Source organism: Aythya marila (genome assembly GCF_965140915.1).
Source record: "Aythya marila genome assembly, chromosome: 2".
NCBI classification, from domain to species: Eukaryota; Metazoa; Chordata; class Aves; order Anseriformes; family Anatidae; genus Aythya; species Aythya marila.
Window position 1 is genome coordinate 34580865 of NC_139043.1, and position 17376 is coordinate 34598240.

At 50.4% G+C, this 17376-nt stretch overlaps 1 protein-coding gene across 2 annotated transcripts in view; it reads right to left on the reverse strand.

Moving 5' to 3' along the window:
- Positions 1 to 695: 695 nt before the first annotated feature.
- GSDME (gasdermin E) overlaps positions 696 to 17376 on the reverse strand; it is a 32213-nt gene continuing 15532 nt past the window's right edge. For both annotated transcript variants that reach the window (XM_082755288.1, XM_082755287.1), the window contains 5 exons: positions 7267 to 7455; positions 5148 to 5275; positions 4852 to 5032; positions 3250 to 3323; positions 696 to 2300 (listed from right to left, as the gene is read on the reverse strand). In XM_082755288.1, the coding sequence (XP_082611414.1) occupies positions 2070 to 2300; positions 3250 to 3323; positions 4852 to 5032; positions 5148 to 5275; positions 7267 to 7455 (803 nt within the window). In that variant the 3' untranslated portion in view covers positions 696 to 2069. The remainder of the gene's footprint in view (positions 2301 to 3249; positions 3324 to 4851; positions 5033 to 5147; positions 5276 to 7266; positions 7456 to 17376) is intronic.

Consider the following 17376-nt stretch of genomic DNA (forward strand, 5'->3'; position numbering starts at 1 on the left):
AGCCCATGTTATTTTGAATATTTATGTGCACAAGATCCTGCTTTCAGGAGCGTGCAAGAAAGAACTAGAGACATGAGCATATAAATTGCCTTAGCAGCTCGTTCTTACCCACCTGTGCTACTCTGTTGTCCAAAAAGTGCTCCAGGCTATCTGTTGGTCTAGAGGTGCTTCTGTGATCCCAGAGGAAAGGAAACACGTAAAGGACAGAGCCAAGGCTGGTGGCTGCCATGCACAACTTCTTCAGGGAAGGGGATCAGTGCTAAAAGCGGGGAAGGCAGATGTAGTGAGGAGCCAACAGACCTGAGCAAAAAAAGACTAGCAAGTGGAGGCAGAAGGGGCAGAACCCCTTGGGGTCTTTTTAACCAAAATAGAGTCTCCTACATATCCAGGACAGCCCACCCATCCTGAAAGCAGTTACACAACACAGCACGCATAAGGCTTCCATCAAGACTCTGAAGACCAGGACACACGAAGGGCAGCACTACATGGATTCACACATGTCCTCCTACCGCCTGTGTGCACCAACTTTGAAAGCCAAGGGAATGACAGGAATCAAAAAAGGATAAGCAGTAATCACATACATTAAGTTTTAAGTCATTCTATTGTTTTACTATGACATTTAATACATATTTTTGATAAATTAGTTACAGAGGCAACTTTTGAGCAGTGGTTGGCAGGAGAAAAAACCTTCCCACTTACAAACATGTAATTCCCACAAGCAGGAGCTTCCACCCCCCAAAAGGACATTTCCATATCCACCAGTGCGACGTTTGGGCAACACCGTGAGCTTCCTTTTACACAGAGACACAGAAACACCAACACTTCAGTCTGCAAACGTATCTTGCGCTCTCAGGTATGGAAAGGTACCAAGGTGCTTTTTTTTTGCAAAGTCAATTTTCTCAGGGAAAGCTTAACTGACACGAGCTTTTGAAGACCTCTTGGGCTCAAGACCATCTAGGAACAGAGAAGGAAACTGAAGCCAGGATTCCTACCCAATCTGTAAGCTGCAGGGCCTGTGCACTAAGCAGCCCTCCCTACAGATGCCTGCTTGCTTCCTTGTCAGCCATCTCAGTCTTACCTGAAAGCACGGATATTCCACTTATCTGGAACATCATCTTCCCCAGCCCACATTTACGTTGATCTCTGCTGTGCTTCTGTCCCATTCACACGATCACAGAAAAGTATGATAAAAAAAAAAAAAAAAAGACAAAACAGCTCAAAGCACAAAGTGCTTTGCTAACTCTCTGCCATTAGTCAAAGACAAGCAAAACACCCGTGCTGAAAATGTCACATGGATGAAACCATTGCTGTGGTGGAGTGCTGCAGGGACATTTCATACGCACGTACCAGAAGGCATCACAATACCTCAAAGAGAAAGTTCAAAATGTAATTTGAACAGCTGAAACCTGCTACACTTAGCAAAAACTTGGTTGAAAACAGAGGCATAAATCCCTAAGGTGGTCTTAGTTTTTTGAAAAAAAAAAAAAAAAGAGTTTATTATTTCCTGCAGCTTGCAGTTCACATGGCTTGATGCCAAACTACACTTAATAAACGAACACCTAATTAAGTACCTCTTCCAGAGCCCTCCACTTCGCCTCCTCCAGATTGAAGGCATTCTGCACCTCAGGTCTCAAATGAGCAAAACATACACTGTGCTGCAGAACCCTGGATTTCCACAGCCTGCTTACAAAAAGCAGTTTGTACTTTGCAGTTTTCTCCCACGCATATTAATGCGAGCAATCAGGCTTCTACCGCTCTGCAGATCTGACAACTATCAGAACAGCTACGTTCAATTTCTGTTCCAGGCTTGTCTTTTTTTTTTTTTTTTCCCCCTTCCTCCCCTGCATTTCTTATTTACTTATTTATGTATTTCCCACTGCAGATGTTACCTTAGTGAAATTGCAGAGCAGCAGCTCACCTTCCTACAGCAGCAGAGGGCTCACTGCCGCCTGCCTCGCCTCCGCAGACCCCCAGTACTCAGCTGCTCTATTGCCAGCTCACACACATCAGGGCTACTGCACAGCTAGAGAAAGAACAGGCTGGGACAGTGCTCCTATACAGCAAAGCTCCTACGCAGTCCCACCTAAGCTATGAAGTCCGTACAGTGCAACATAAAGGAGGAGGGGGAAGAAGCGAGGTTCTCTCGCAGTGACAACTTTTACAGAAGACTCTGTCATTTCTAAATTAATGCTTGATGAGGCAAAAAGCCTTTGCACGACATTGAATCTTCCTCTGTCAGTCAGAGTAGCCACCAACGGACTGCTCAGTGCCAAGGTGCCGTCAGCTGAAGCGATATTAGGCTGTATTTACGAGACAGAAAGAGACAGAAACAGAGGCATTAGAGAGGCTTTTCAAGCAGCACTGTTCTTCGCGTCACAGAGCTTGGTTCTTTCTCACAAAACCACTGGAGAACTTACACAGCAGTGGTAGAAGGGCAAGATTCCCTCTACCATTCATTACCTTCGGAGCTGGATGAGCACCACTGTACTCATCAAAGCTCACCTCCCCACAGCCATGTTTCACAATGCTCCGTTGTGACAGCCACTGCGCTGGCAGCTGGAAAGAGGAGCAGGGAGCGCTGCTTCTCTCACACCCAGCGTGGGTACTACCCTCACACCCAGCCCTCAGACCTGCTCTGCAGCACCCTTTAAGGAGAAACATCTCTCCCTCTGCTTTCTCCCCAGTCCAACCTCTCTTGCTGCAGATTACATTTACCTCACTCTCATTCTGAGCCAACGGCAGCATCACCTTGTCCCTACACATCTGAAGGTTTTTACTGCAATTTTTGTCATTGGGCTTAAGAAATTCAGAGCAAATGCCAGCCCTGCCCCATCCCTTCAGCTGTTTTTAATGAATGGCCTCATAGATTTGCCACTCCAAATCTGCCAAGGCCCAAGCACTGCTGCTATCAAAGGGAATTTCTGCTTCCCAAGGGCAGGTGAGTGTTGTTACTGAGATTTAAGAATGGGTTAGGGATACCGTTAGCAAATTAAAATTCAAGCTAAAATTACGATTTCCTTTTGCTCACGGAATCTCCTACATGCAGGAGCACTTCAGAGGCCAGGTACCCACCTGCAAACAATTCCCTGCTTTGTTTGCCACCATCAGGCTCTGACCTTGCCTGAGCAGTGCCCACAGCTGAGATCTGCCCCAGAGCCTGACACCTTCTTTACTGGGTGAGAAGCACAAGGAGGCAGAGCTGCGCCATTACTGCTGCTGGTGCCCACGCGCCACTTTCTGATTACTCACCAAGCAACACAATGCCGGAACAACCTGTAGATCACAGCAGGCACGCAGCAGGACAAGAGTGTAATCAGACAGCTCTGTGAAGGAGACATTAACAGGGAAAGATTATTTCCAGTGAATGCAGCGCAAGGCTGGCTGCTGGAGATGGGACTTGCTTAACAGTGAGCTTTGCTGTGGGGCTCTCCTGCTGAGCAGCGACGGGCGAGCTGCATTTGTGAGGCCACCCGCAGGTACAGCACTTTGTGGAAATGGACGCTGGAGACCAAAGTGATTCTACAGCGTGGGCAGCTGTGACAAGTGCTCTTCTGGGCATTTGGAAGGGGATGATCCAGCCCTTTGTCTGCTTCCCAGACCGCAGAATAAAGTGGAATGGGCAATGGGTACAAGCAAACCCCACGCTGACTATCCCTGCCCTTGACAGAAAGGCAGCTTGTAGGAAAGGGGATCTCCTCCCCAGTGTTCTCTTCTCCTCCCCAGGCACCTCCCCACTGTTTCAGCCTGAGCCTGCAGGCTAGCTGAATGATTTAGGCCTTGAACAAAACAAGACCCACCGTTCTCAAAATCTGTATGAGATGCTGACTTCAGCAAAACCTCAATTTGAGAGGAAAGACAGAGCTGGGGGCAGGGAGAGGGAATAAATGATCCCTGCCCTGCCCTTAAACTCTGTAACTCCAAGGCTGTAATTTCTAATAGAAGCAACAGGCAGGAAACAGCTTTTGATTCTCAATCCAGCTACAGTTCCGCCTGGACGTTAGCAGTAGCCATCATGTCTGAAGCCAGGTGATAATGCAACACACTCAATTAACTGCACCCCGCTGTTAATAGCATCTGACAAGTATTATCACATCAGCTGGCCTCTGTTTTCCATTTCTTTTGTGTGTCTGCAAATGAGTTAAGCTTCCCTACCTGGGTACTGCTCACACGTGGATGCACAGTGACATTTGCTGCACAATGCCATGTCTCCCTAATACCACACCTGCCTTCCCTTCGTTATCTTAATGTCAGGAAACTTTATGTATGAGATAGACTCTTTCCTGGCTTTTTCTCCTCTATCTCGGATTTTGCAGGTGACTTTTAATTAACACTGTGGGGCCAACTAGATTGTGAGGATGGCATTTGTTTGACATTTGGGTTTTATCTGCTTTTTCAGTAGCAGCAAAACAACCCTCTAATTGCAGTGTCTCTACATTAAATTTATTTTTGCTAAATATAGTTTGGACCTCAACAATATATGCTGCTCCAGAGAAGACAACACCCAATTTGTAATTCTCAGCATTTAGGCAAGAAGAACTCTGGCAAGCATCAAGAACAGAAATTAGCTTGTCAAACTGGAAATGGCCACATTCAGCAGAAATTGGAGTAGAGCTATCTTGGGGGAAAGTGTATTTACAAGCAAAATCTGTCAGAGATCAAGGGCTGACTTTAGTTCATAGCCAGGAATGGCTAGCAGAGTATACAAATCGCAGAAAAAGGAACGGAACGTATTACACTCAGTAAACTCACCAACTGCTCAACAAAAAGAGCCATAAATGTTTTACACTGAGGGAGCATTTAAAAGGGGAAAAAAATCATAATAAAAGGCTTTTCTCTTCATGCACAACATACCAGAGAGAGCACTGATGAGGAGGTGAGCAGCTGAGACCAATTCCTCATCCTGAAGCTGACTGTTCTGCAACAATACCTCATTACTGCACCCTAAGAGCTGCAAGAAGTCAACCAGGTCTTGCTGTTGTGCAGGTTTTAGCTCCTTCAGATCTGGCTTGTCTCCTGTGCAGATATCATCTAACTGGAAGCAAAAGAAAAAGTAAAACTTCTTGAAACACAGAAGTTTGAGCAAAAGCTAGTGCTAGCTCTACTCAGAAATTACTTTTAGGAAGCAAGCAGAAGTTTCTTTATCTTACCACATCCTCCAAGGCAGTTACCATTTCTTCACGGAGCAGGAGTTCACACAGGCTTTTATATAAAGCTCTTTGCTTTTCTTCTGGGAGCTTTGCAAAGGGCTGGAACTGAGCCTTCAACCATGATAGATCTTTTCCAAGAAAGCAGTAAAAAGTAAAAGTAAGCAGTGCTACACAAATGCCAGTAAGAACAGTTAGCATTTTTGCTGTGCATTTCTTAAGCTGGTGTATCACTGCATCTTGACATCCCCATTTCCATCAGCGTGAGTCATAATGAAAGGCTGGAACACATCCGAATGCATTTCCCTAATGGATCACTGAAACATCAGTGAAAATACTGAAATACAAAAATACCACCACTAAGGATCAATGTTCAGCATTCAGTATTTTCAGTATTTAGAAGTCGGTATTTTAATGTTTGCTGAATTAACCATATGCTAAGTGTCTTGCCTGGATGGTCATCTCCAGAGGACGTTCATTTATACGGCAGAATTAAGTGTTCTGCTCATAACCCAATTTTTTAAATCTGAGGGTTAATATGAATTACCAAGACATTGGTGTGAGTACACACACAATCAGAAGGTCCTGTTGTGACGATAAATTGTCAAGGTCCTCGTATTTTATCAAACAGATCCAAGAATTACACCCTTTCAGCCCTAACCTAAAAATACCTATTGCACTTCATGACAAATGTATTTTTTTTGATTCAAACACCGAATTCATTACAGCATAAATAACAGAAGCAGATGAGAGATCACTGCATTTTTTTCCACAATTCGGTTACGACACTACAACAAAGAATTTTATGACATCAAATTGCCATTTATGTAAAAGAAAGTAAGTTTTCAAGTCAGTGATGTCAACTGGAAGGTTGGAACATATTTTTCCACATTCCAAAAAAATACAGGCATTCAAACTTTCTTAGCCTTGTTTTAAGAGGAGCAAAGACACTTCCCTTTATGTCACTCCAGTGATATATTCTCTTTTAAAGATGCCTTTTATATCTACAAGTTACTTTACAAAAAAAAAAGCTCACCCACAGGCAGATTTTTTTGAGGGTATCTGATGCAATGGTATGACTGTCCAAATAACAGAACAGGAAACCTACTTTAAATTGCTTTAGGAGAAAAAAAATCCTTTATTTTTTCTCTAAGCAAGTGCACGTTAATTAAATGGAACCTTTAATTAAAGAAAACCTTTAATTAAAAGTCTTTTAAGCAAAAAAGGCACAAAGATATGTCAAGCTAAACCAAAAACTGATACAGCGGCTTATTCTTTCACAAAAAAAAGTTTTGTTTTGCTTTTTAAATCTACACACAGAGATAGTCATTCCTCTCAGACACGACTACATTAGATAATCAGAGAACTTATTTCAGGACAACAGATATCTGTTTCGGTCACAGTTAGTCTACTGAACAGCCATGAAAAAGGGGTGAAATTTAGAGATAACAAAAGTAATGTTCATCACCAGAAACAGCTGTAAGAACCCTACCCAGAACTGATGAAAAGTAAAGTGTGTTCCGAGGCCATGATTTGTTTTCCCCTTTCTCATTTCTCTTGTGATAATCCTGCCCCTCCTTCATCCCTATAAAAAGCAAGTTGTGCCTGGCCCACTATACCAATTTGCAAACTTCCGCTTAAGTCATATTTTAATTTCATCAGCCTTAGCTGCTACCAAGCATCTCTCTCAAGCTTCTCAGAGAATAATGAGGGTAAGTGGAAGAGGAGCGGGGTATGCCTCTGTAGCTTTTGAGACTTAAAATAACCTTTAACTAAGGAGCTTTACCGAGAACATTCAGTGACCCTTTCTGTATGAATGCATAAATCATCACTAATTTTACACAGCTTACCCAGAGTAATAGGTTTTTATGTCAGTTCTGTTATATTTTAAGATCATATTAATGGCAAAGGGATTCAGTATGTTCCTAGGGAACAGTCCTCTGCACGTACCCATTGCAGAAGTAAATCTTTCTATTCTTTCAGTGCATTCTCCCAGGAATTCCTGATAAGAGCTATGAAAATGAACCAACAATTTCTTATGTACTATCACACCAGATTATTTCCTTCTATCTTGTTGCTTAACTCTCTGTAATGTAATCACATAAAGCATTTCTGGTAATACCTTGTTTCAATACACTTAAAGAAGCATCACTGGGAACGAGGTTCCTAGCCCCAGAGTACATCCCATTATCAACAGCATCTGGCTGATACAGAAACAAAGCATCTCTGAACGGTGCTGAGTGGGGATAAGTTGAGCCTTCTGTGATTTCTCTTTCAAAACCTCCTTGTTGTTCATCCAGCAGACAGAACTCTGTAATTAGAAATACAATTGAAAAAAAACATGAAATATACAAGCAGTTACTGAATGAGATGCTAGCTTACATTATCTAGTGTTCTCACATGTGATTTCTTCCTACCTCATCTCTTCTAGATGAAGATAATACCAACAGTTGCTATCTGTATACTATTACTGCAGCCTTCATGTCTGATGCGGTGTGCACCAACACAGGTCTGTGCTGCAGCTACCGGCTACAGAATGTGCCACCAGCTTCCATGAGTTTAATTAACAGAGCTACCAAGTAACATGAAAACTGAAAACTTCCCCCAGACACTGCAAACCTGAATGCTGCATACAGGAGATGCAGACATGAGTTTGTTGTTTTGTTGTATTTTCTACCAGTTAGGAGGTGCATTGCAACAGGAACAACAGAATCCACTGAAAATGGAGACACATGAAAGCACTTTCTGAGATTGATAAAAACCCCTGAGCGTCCCTCACAGAGCTTCTTCTGGTCATGGCATCGACAGACACCTGTCTCTGACTCAAGCCACAAGTCCATACTCAGGTTCTCCAGATGAGTGAATAATAGTGGGCTTTTCAGGGTCTCTACCCAATTGGGACTGCACCCAATCATGTTCACTGACTTTTCCATATACTGTCTTTTTTGCAAAGACTTCACGGAGAAAATCACAGAATCATCTAGGTTGGAAGAGACCTCCAAGACCGTCTAGTCCAACCTCTAGCCTAACACTAACAAGTGCACCACTAAACCATATCACTAAGCTCCGCATCTAAACATCTTTTAAATACTTCTGGAGATGGTGACTGAACCACTTCCCTGGGCAGCCCATTCCAATGCCTCACAACCCTTTCAGTAAAGAAGTTCTTCTAATATCCAACCTAAACATCCACTGGAGCAACTTTAGCCCATTCCCCCTTGTCCTGTCACCACGCACATGGGAGAACAGACCAACCCCCATCTCACTACAGCCTCCTTTAAGGCACCTGTAGAGTGTGAAAAGGTCACACCTGAGGCTCCTCTTATCCAGGCTAAACAACCTCAGCTCCTCAGCTGCCCCTCACAGGACTTATTCTTCAGACCCCTCACCAGCTTCGTCACCCTTCTCTGGACTTGCTCAAGCACCTCGATGTCCTTCTTGTAGCGAGGGGCCCAAAACTGAACACAGTACTCGAGGTGCGGCCTCACCAGAGCCGAGTACAGGGGGACGATCACCTCCCTAGCCCTGCTGGCCACACTGCTTCTTATACTAGCCAGGATGTTGCTGGCCTTCTTGGCCACCTGAGCACACTGCTGGCTCATATTCAGCTGACTATCAACCAATACTCCCAGGTTTTTCTCTCCCAGCCTGTAGCTCTTCTAGGGGTTGCTGTGCAAGAGCAGAGGTGCCCTGCCAGATACCGGCCCCAGAGTGTCTCGCCCAGCCGCAGGGAGCTCAGCCCATCCACAGCATGACTTCCTGATTGTTTCTAAACAACACCAGGTTTGTCACGCATGTTCCCACTGTCTCTGGCCAATTTCCACCTTCCCAGGTGATAAGTTGTTCCTCAGCTTCTTGTTGTGTCCTTATCAATGGTGGAATGCAAAAAGCAGTGTAACTTTGCAAGACCCATTTGGGAGAAATAGAAAGCAGGAATTCTTTATTAACAGTGCAGGGCATAGGGGGGATAATTCCACCCAACATGGACATCTAAGCAAGACAAAGACTACTTATTTATGGTACGGTGATATCCATGTTCCTGCAGTTCACAGGAAAGGACAGGACTTATGCTAATGGTTTCTCAGACCTAATTATTGTATTGTCCCTCCTACTATTGCAGGCGCAGTAACCTCTGGTGGTCACACTTTGGGGACTTTCTGAAGAAGGCTCATAGTTTTCGTCATCTTGTACTTCTTTCCATTTGCACATGCTCAGTCACTATTTAACTGGTTCAGCACTATTGATCTTTTGCAAATTCGGCCAACTTAATTGTATTAAGAGCTACTTTGGACTCCCTATTCCTTCTTCAGCCTGGACTTTGGAGATAGAGCAGAGTCTTCTTATCACACGAGGCCAATAAAACAATTGAGCAGTATAAAACTTTGTGGCTGCTCCTGTCCCCACCACTTCCCATTGCCATGACAACTCCTCACCCCCCAAATGACTTCTCACCCCCACGTCTCCCTCGGGGACCCACCACCCACAGCCGCTCCCCGTCAGGAGCAGACATCCCCAAACCAATTCATGGCGGGGGCAGCGGGAGAGGGCTGCGTTCAGCCCCCGCTGCCGAGCGATGCAGGAAGAAGTGCAGGCAGAGGCTTTGCAGGGTGGAAGAGTGGTAATTTATTATTCCTGGGGTAATCGTGGCTGCCACCCCCAGCCCGGCCCCAGGTGAGGCCCGGGCCGCCTGCTCAGGCGGGGGGCCCGGCCTGCCGGCCCGCGTGCTCCCCGGCCCCCGGCTCCTCCTGCCGCACCCTGTGCAGCCAGGACGTGTCCCCGACGTCGGCGTCCTGCGGGGAGCGTGGCAGTCTGCGCCCGACCTGTCCCGCGTGCCAGGAGAAGCTCCTCTCAAGTCCACGTTCAGTGGAGCGGCTGCGCGCCCTGCGCCGGGGCGACACGCTGCGGGAGCGGTAGTTCGAGGGGCTCCTCTGCCGCTGCTGCTGCTGCTGCCGCCGCCCCAGCCGCGCGTTGCGCTGGAATCTTCCGCGGGGTCTTCGGGCCAGGCGAACAACTGCAACGATGTGCCCACGGCACAGCGGGCAGGTGTCTCTTTGCGCAGCCCACAGCTGGATGCACTCCAGGCAGAAGGAGTGCCTGCAGGGGTCGATGCGGGCTGCGCTGGACAGCGGGCCCAGGCAGATGGGGCACGGCTCGTCCCCGGGGGCCTCCTCGCGCTGCTCCTGCTGTGGCTGCCGGCTCATATTGCCTGCGGCCACCGCAACGTGGAGCTGGTCGTCCTCTGGGGAAGGCTGCCTTGGTGCGGGGCGCTCAGCAGCAGCCCGGGGTCTTCAGCACCTCGACGCCTCGTGGGTCGCCTGCAGCACCTCCCTCGCCTTGTGTGTCGCTGGCTGGATCTCGACACCTCGCAGGACACCAGCAGGACGACTGCAGAAAGAACCAGAAAGAAAATCTTCTAGCAGCAAGAAGACATTAGCTCTCTGGGTTCAACCAATTGTCTGCGGGTAGTACAGCAGCAGCTGTTCTGTGTACGGATTGCAAACATGGCCGCTAGAATGGCAAATCGGCCTGTGGTAGCTCCTTCTTGGCAGGGCCACGCTTAGGCCAGATGAGGCCCATGCACGTCTGTAGGTGTGAGAGCATTACCGAAGGGCCTCGATGGCTCGCGTGCAACAAGAATGGCTTCGCGTGTGCCTTGCGCAACACCTCCGCCCGTCTCTCTCTCCTTCCAGCCGTAGCACCTCGAACTCTCGAGCTCCACCAGCTGGACTGGCCGCAGGCGCCCCGTGCAGGGCATTTATAGGCAGCTGCCTTCTGTGAGGCCAGAGGTGACATCAGCAGGCTCTGGGGGCGTCCCTACGGGCAGCAGTGTTTTAGTGGGAGTCTCACGTATTGGAAGTGATCATATAATCTTGCTAAATTATGTCCCACTCTTTGCGCACTACTGCATTCGGTCTCTTCTGAGATGGCTTTTATCAATTTGCCTGATACATGTCTCCATGCTTGGCTTCTGTCAGCATGGAGCAGCCATCTTACAACAGCATTGACTTCCTTTGGTCAGGTGACCTCCCTCTGTCAGTGCTGCCCTCCCAAGAGCCTGCTGATGTCACCTCTGGCCTCACAGAAGGCGGCTGCCTATAAATGCCCTGCACGGGGTGCCTGCGTCCAGTCCAGCTGGTGGAGCTTGAGAGTTCGAGGTGCTACAGCTGGAAGGAGAGAGAGAAGGGCGGAGGTGTTGCGCAAGGCACACGCGAAGCCATTCTTGTTGCACGCGAGCCATCGAGGCCCTTCGGTAATGCTCTCACACCTACAGACGTGCATGGGCCTCATCTGGCCTAAGCGTGGCCCTGCCAAGAAGGAGCTATCACAGGCAGATTTGCCATTCTAACGGCCACGTTTGCAATCCGTACACAGAACAGCTGCTGCTGTACTACCCGCAGACAATTGGTTGAACCCAGAGAGCTAATGTCTTCTTGCTGCTAGAAGATTTTCTTTCTGGTTCTTTCTGCAGTCGTCCTGCTGGTGTCCTGCGAGGTGTCGAGATCCAGCCAGCGACACACGAGGCGAGGGAGGTGCTGCAGGCGACCCACGAGGCGTCGAGGTGCTGAAGACCCCGGGCTGCTGCTGAGCGCCCCGCACCAAGGCAGCCTTCCCCAGAGGACGACCAGCTCCACGTTGCGGTGGCCGCAGGCAATATGAGCCGGCAGCCACAGCAGGAGCAGCGCGAGGAGGCCCCCGGGGACGAGCCGTGCCCCATCTGCCTGGGCCCGCTGTCCAGCGCAGCCCGCATCGACCCCTGCAGGCACTCCTTCTGCCTGGAGTGCATCCAGCTGTGGGCTGCGCAAAGAGACACCTGCCCGCTGTGCCGTGGGCACATCGTTGCAGTTGTTCGCCTGGCCCGAAGACCCCGCGGAAGATTCCAGCGCAACGCGCGGCTGGGGCGGCGGCAGCAGCAGCAGCAGCGGCAGAGGAGCCCCTCGAACTACCGCTCCCGCAGCGTGTCGCCCCGGCGCAGGGCGCGCAGCCGCTCCACTGAACGTGGACTTGAGAGGAGCTTCTCCTGGCACGCGGGACAGGTCGGGCGCAGACTGCCACGCTCCCCGCAGGACGCCGACGTCGGGGACACGTCCTGGCTGCACAGGGTGCGGCAGGAGGAGCCGGGGGCCGGGGAGCACGCGGGCCGGCAGGCCGGGCCCCCCGCCTGAGCAGGCGGCCCGGGCCTCACCTGGGGCCGGGCTGGGGGTGGCAGCCACGATTACCCCAGGAATAATAAATTACCACTCTTCCACCCTGCAAAGCCTCTGCCTGCACTTCTTCCTGCATCGCTCGGCAGCGGGGGCTGAACGCAGCCCTCTCCCGCTGCCCCCGCCATGAATTGGTTTGGGGATGTCTGCTCCTGACGGGGAGCGGCTGTGGGTGGTGGGTCCCCGAGGGAGACGTGGGGGTGAGAAGTCATTTGGGGGGTGAGGAGTTGTCATGGCAATGGGAAGTGGTGGGGACAGGAGCAGCCACAAAGGTGACCTGGCCTGAATGGCAAAAGGGCTGACAGCAAAGGTCTCTGGAAAGTCTGCCAGCAGAGAATGCCTGCCAGCTGCGGAACCGGGCCTGGCATCCCGCAGCATTCCTGGAAGGCGCTGCTGGCCTCCTGCAAGTGCAGCCTATGGGTACCTAAGAAGCAGAGGCTGCCTGCAGGTACCACCAGGTACCACCAAGGGCAAAGGCAGGGAACTACAAGAGCACCGGGCTGTCTCAGGAGGAGGAACAGCTCTGGGAAGGGTGCCATCCTCAGAGCCTAGGAAGCAGCGGTGTCTGTCGGCTGTCTCAGGTGAAACACAGAAGTTAGCAGCGGCTTTTGGCTGCTCTAAGGAGGTGTGCTATGCCCTCTTCTGTCTCTCTCAGTAGAAATAGGACTCCTTTTCGACCCAAAATGGAGCGCCTCTCTCCCTCAGAGCTTCCCGTGCTGCACAAATTGTTCTTGCCTACATGACATGAAACCCATTGAACCTTTGCTGGGGGTACGTGGCTGACTCCGAACTCTGTGATGGGAGCCTCACGTCTTTGCAGTGACACTTTGTTTTTGATTCCTTGGGGCCCACTCCTGGGTTCGGTCTCTTCTGAGATGGCTTTCCTAAATTAGCCCAACACCTCTCTCCATGCCTGCCTGGAATCACAGCATATTGCCTAGTGGGGGGTTGTGGCCATCTGTAATAAAGAGAACTTTTCAGCAAAGAAAGCCTCTGTGCCCTGGGATATTGCAGCGTCCTACCGACTCCCACTTGCCATCTCTCTGCATTCACAGGCTGGGCCTGTTCCTGCAGGGCTCAGCCCTTTGGAAGGGCACGGCATGAACTTCAGTGTTGTCAGAAGCAGGATTCTGTAAAACGCGCACTCGGGGATGCTTTTGAGGAGATGGTAGAAGAATGCTGGGAGGTGCACGAGGCTGTCCTGGTTTCAGCTGGGACAGAGTTCATTGCCTTCCCTGCAGCTGCTACAGAGCTGGCTTCTGGATTTCGTAAGACAGTGATGCTGATAGCACACCAATCTTTTAGTTGTTGCAGAGCACTGCTCACACAGAGTCAAGGATGTTCTGGCTGCCCACACCGCACAACCAGCGAGGAGGCTGCAGGTGCACGAGGAGCTGGGAGGGGACGCAGCCAGGACAGCTGCCCCAAACTGGCCAGAGCCATGTCCCATGCCCTGTGGGGTTGTGCTGAAGGCTGGGACTGAGCGGGTTGTCCGCAGCGTGGCTGCCACCGCGCGGGGTCTGTGGGCATCATCACTCGGTGGGTAGCGAGTGATTGCGCTGTGCAACACCGTGCAGTCATCCTGGCGGAGAGAAGGCTCGGCGGGATCATAGCAGTGTCTGAACATCTCCAGAGGGAGGATGCAAAGAAGACGGAGCCAGGCTCTTGTCAGCGGTGCCCAGCAGCCATACAGCTCTAGGTGGACTAGCCTGAGCAGGGGAGCTGGAACAGATGACCTCCGGAGGTCCCTTCCATCCCCAAGCCCTGTGGGAGCTTCCTCCTGGGTTAAAAACAGGCCCTTTTTAGACCACTGACACCCAAGATGGCATAGGACGTCACCACTTCAAGTAGCCAGTGTGGCGCTGCTCATTTCTGTCATCCTGAGACAGCCAAGAGGTGGCGATGTTCCTCATTTTCTCTAAACAACACCACGTTGCTTATGCACGTTCCCACTGTCTCTGGCCAATTTCCACCTTCCCAGGTGATAAGTTGTTCCTCAGCTTCTTGTTGTGTCCTTATCAATGGTGGAACGCAAAAAGCAGTGTAACTTTACAAGACCCGTTTGGGAGAATTAGAAAGCAGGAATTCTTTATTGACAGCGCAGGGCATAGAGGGGATAATTCCACCCAACATGGACATCTAAGCAAGACAAAGACTACTTATTAATGGTACGGTGATATCCATGTTCCTGCAGTTCACAGGACAGGCCTTATTGGTTTCTCAGACCTAATTATCCTATTGTCCCTCCTGCTGTCGCAGGCGCAGTAACCTCTAGTGGTCACACTTTGGGGACTTTCTGAAGAAGGCTCATAGTTTTTCTCATCTTGTACTTCTTTCCATTTGCACGTGCTCAATCATTGTTTAACTGGTTCAGCACTTTTGATCTTTTACAAACTCAGCCAACTTAATTGTTTTAAGCTCTACTTTGGGCACCATTCTCACAACAGCATTGACTTGCTTCAGTCAGATGCCCTCTGTCAGTGCTGCCCTCAGGGACACCCCCAGAGCCTGCTGATGTCACCTCTGGCCTCACAGAAGCCGGCTGCCTATAAATGCCCTGCACGGGGCGCCTGCGGCCAGTCCAGCTGGTGGAGCTCGAGAGTTCGAGGTGCTACGGCTGGAAGGAGAGAGAGACAGGCGGAGGTGTTGCGCAAGGCACACGCGAAGCCATTCTTGTTGCACGCGAGCCATCGAGGCCCTTCGGTAATGCTCTCACACCTACAGACGTGCATGGGCCTCATCTGGCCTAAGCGTGGCCCTGCCAAGAAGGAGCTACCACAGGCCGATTTGCCATTCTAACGGCCATGTTTGCAATCCGTACACAGAACAGCTGCTGCTGTACTACCCGCAGACAATTGGTTGAACCCAGAGAGCTAATGTCTTCTTGCTGCTAGAAGATTTTCTTTCTGGTTCTTTCTGCAGTCGTCCTGCTGGTGTCCTGCGAGGTGTCGAGATCCAGCCAGCGACACACAAGGCGAGGGAGGTGCTGCAGGCGACCCACGAGGCGTCGAGGTGCTGAAGACCCCGGGCTGCTGCTGAGCGCCCCGCACCAAGGCAGCCTTCCCCAGAGGACGACCAGCTCCACGTTGCGGTGGCCGCAGGCAATATGAGCCGGCAGCCACAGCAGGAGCAGCGCGAGGAGGCCCCCGGGGACGAGCCGTGCCCCATCTGCCTGGGCCCGCTGTCCAGCGCAGCCCGCATCGACCCCTGCAGGCACTCCTTCTGCCTGGAGTGCATCCAGCTGTGGGCTGCGCAAAGAGACACCTGCCCGCTGTGCCGTGGGCACATCGTTGCAGTTGTTCGCCTGGCCCGAAGACCCCGCGGAAGATTCCAGCGCAACGCGCGGCTGGGGCGGCGGCAGCAGCAGCAGCAGCGGCAGAGGAGCCCCTCGAACTACCGCTCCCGCAGCGTGTCGCCCCGGCGCAGGGCGCGCAGCCGCTCCACTGAACGTGGACTTGAGAGGAGCTTCTCCTGGCACGCGGGACAGGTCGGGCGCAGACTGCCACGCTCCCCGCAGGACGCCGACGTCGGGGACACGTCCTGGCTGCACAGGGTGCGGCAGGAGGAGCCGGGGGCCGGGGAGCACGCGGGCCGGCAGGCCGGGCCCCCCGCCTGAGCAGGCGGCCCGGGCCTCACCTGGGGCCGGGCTGGGGGTGGCAGCCACGATTACCCCAGGAATAATAAATTACCACTCTTCCACCCTGCAAAGCCTCTGCCTGCACTTCTTCCTGCATCGCTCGGCAGCGGGGGCTGAACGCAGCCCTCTCCCGCTGCCCCCGCCATGAATTGGTTTGGGGATGTCTGCTCCTGACGGGGAGCGGCTGTGGGTGGTGGGTCCCCGAGGGAGACGTGGGGGTGAGAAGTCATTTGGGGGGTGAGGAGTTGTCATGGCAATGGGAAGTGGTGGGGACGGGAGCAGCCACAAAGGTGTCCTGTCCCGATTGAGAAAAAGGCTCAGAGCAGAAAGTTCCACCTTCCCAGGTACTAAATTGTTCCTTAGTTTTACACAAACAGAAAAATAAGCAAAATAACACACCGTGTCTGGATTGCCCCTTCTGGTTCATCTTTAATACGTTCTGTTTAAACCACAAGCCCTGGTCTACTTTTCCGCAAGAGAACTGCTTATGTCCGCACTGATTTGTTCTCCCTTCCCCCAGCTTCATGAAGCTATCGGACCTCTATAGGGCTCACAGCAAGCCTTTTAAGAGATATGCTGAGAAACCTGGAGCATCCACTACCGTGCTCGTGTGTCAGATTTTCTGCATTTTTGGGGCACAATATAATCAAAGTCCTATGCATTATTTGGATCACCTGTTAGCAACTCAAACACAAGACTTGAAACTGTATCTCTGGCACTCTGCAGCAGGTCTAAGCAGAAGAACACAGGCAGGCTAACAAGAGAAAGCCAATTTTAAAGTAATACCTGACAGCAAAGGGGAAAAAATATAACTAATCAAGAACAGTACTCACATGTACCAGGCACAAAACCTAAATATAACCTTCCTGCAGTTGTTACAGTCTGTCTCACCAAATTAAGGACATTCAAAGCAGATGAGAAAGCATGGAGAGCACTCCATCAGCAAAAAGCTTTTTCAAAGGGAGAGCAGACAAAGAAATCTCTGCCACAGAGAAAGAAAGAGACCTTTATGCCTGCATAACCCTTCAGAGAGAAGAGCAAGCTACAGAGGAGCAGAAAGCGATTAGCCCAAATTAAAGAACTTCCTAAAGCAACACAACTCAGGACAGCAGCAAAGGCACCACTATGCCACCATGCTCGCGTAACTTTCGTGGATAATGACAAGGCTTTCACATGAATCCCGAAGGGGGAAGATAGTGCTAATAAACTACCTGCCCTCCAAAGGCAGAGTGATGATTATAAGGGAAATCAATACACAGCATCATGAGAGAAGTATACAGACCCTGCTGTGAAAGCTCGTAACAGGACTCAGCTCAGAGGAAAATGTAGGACTCTGAAAAGTTCTGCATTTACAGAACTGTTAACATCTCCTGTAAGATTAATTTTATCAGGC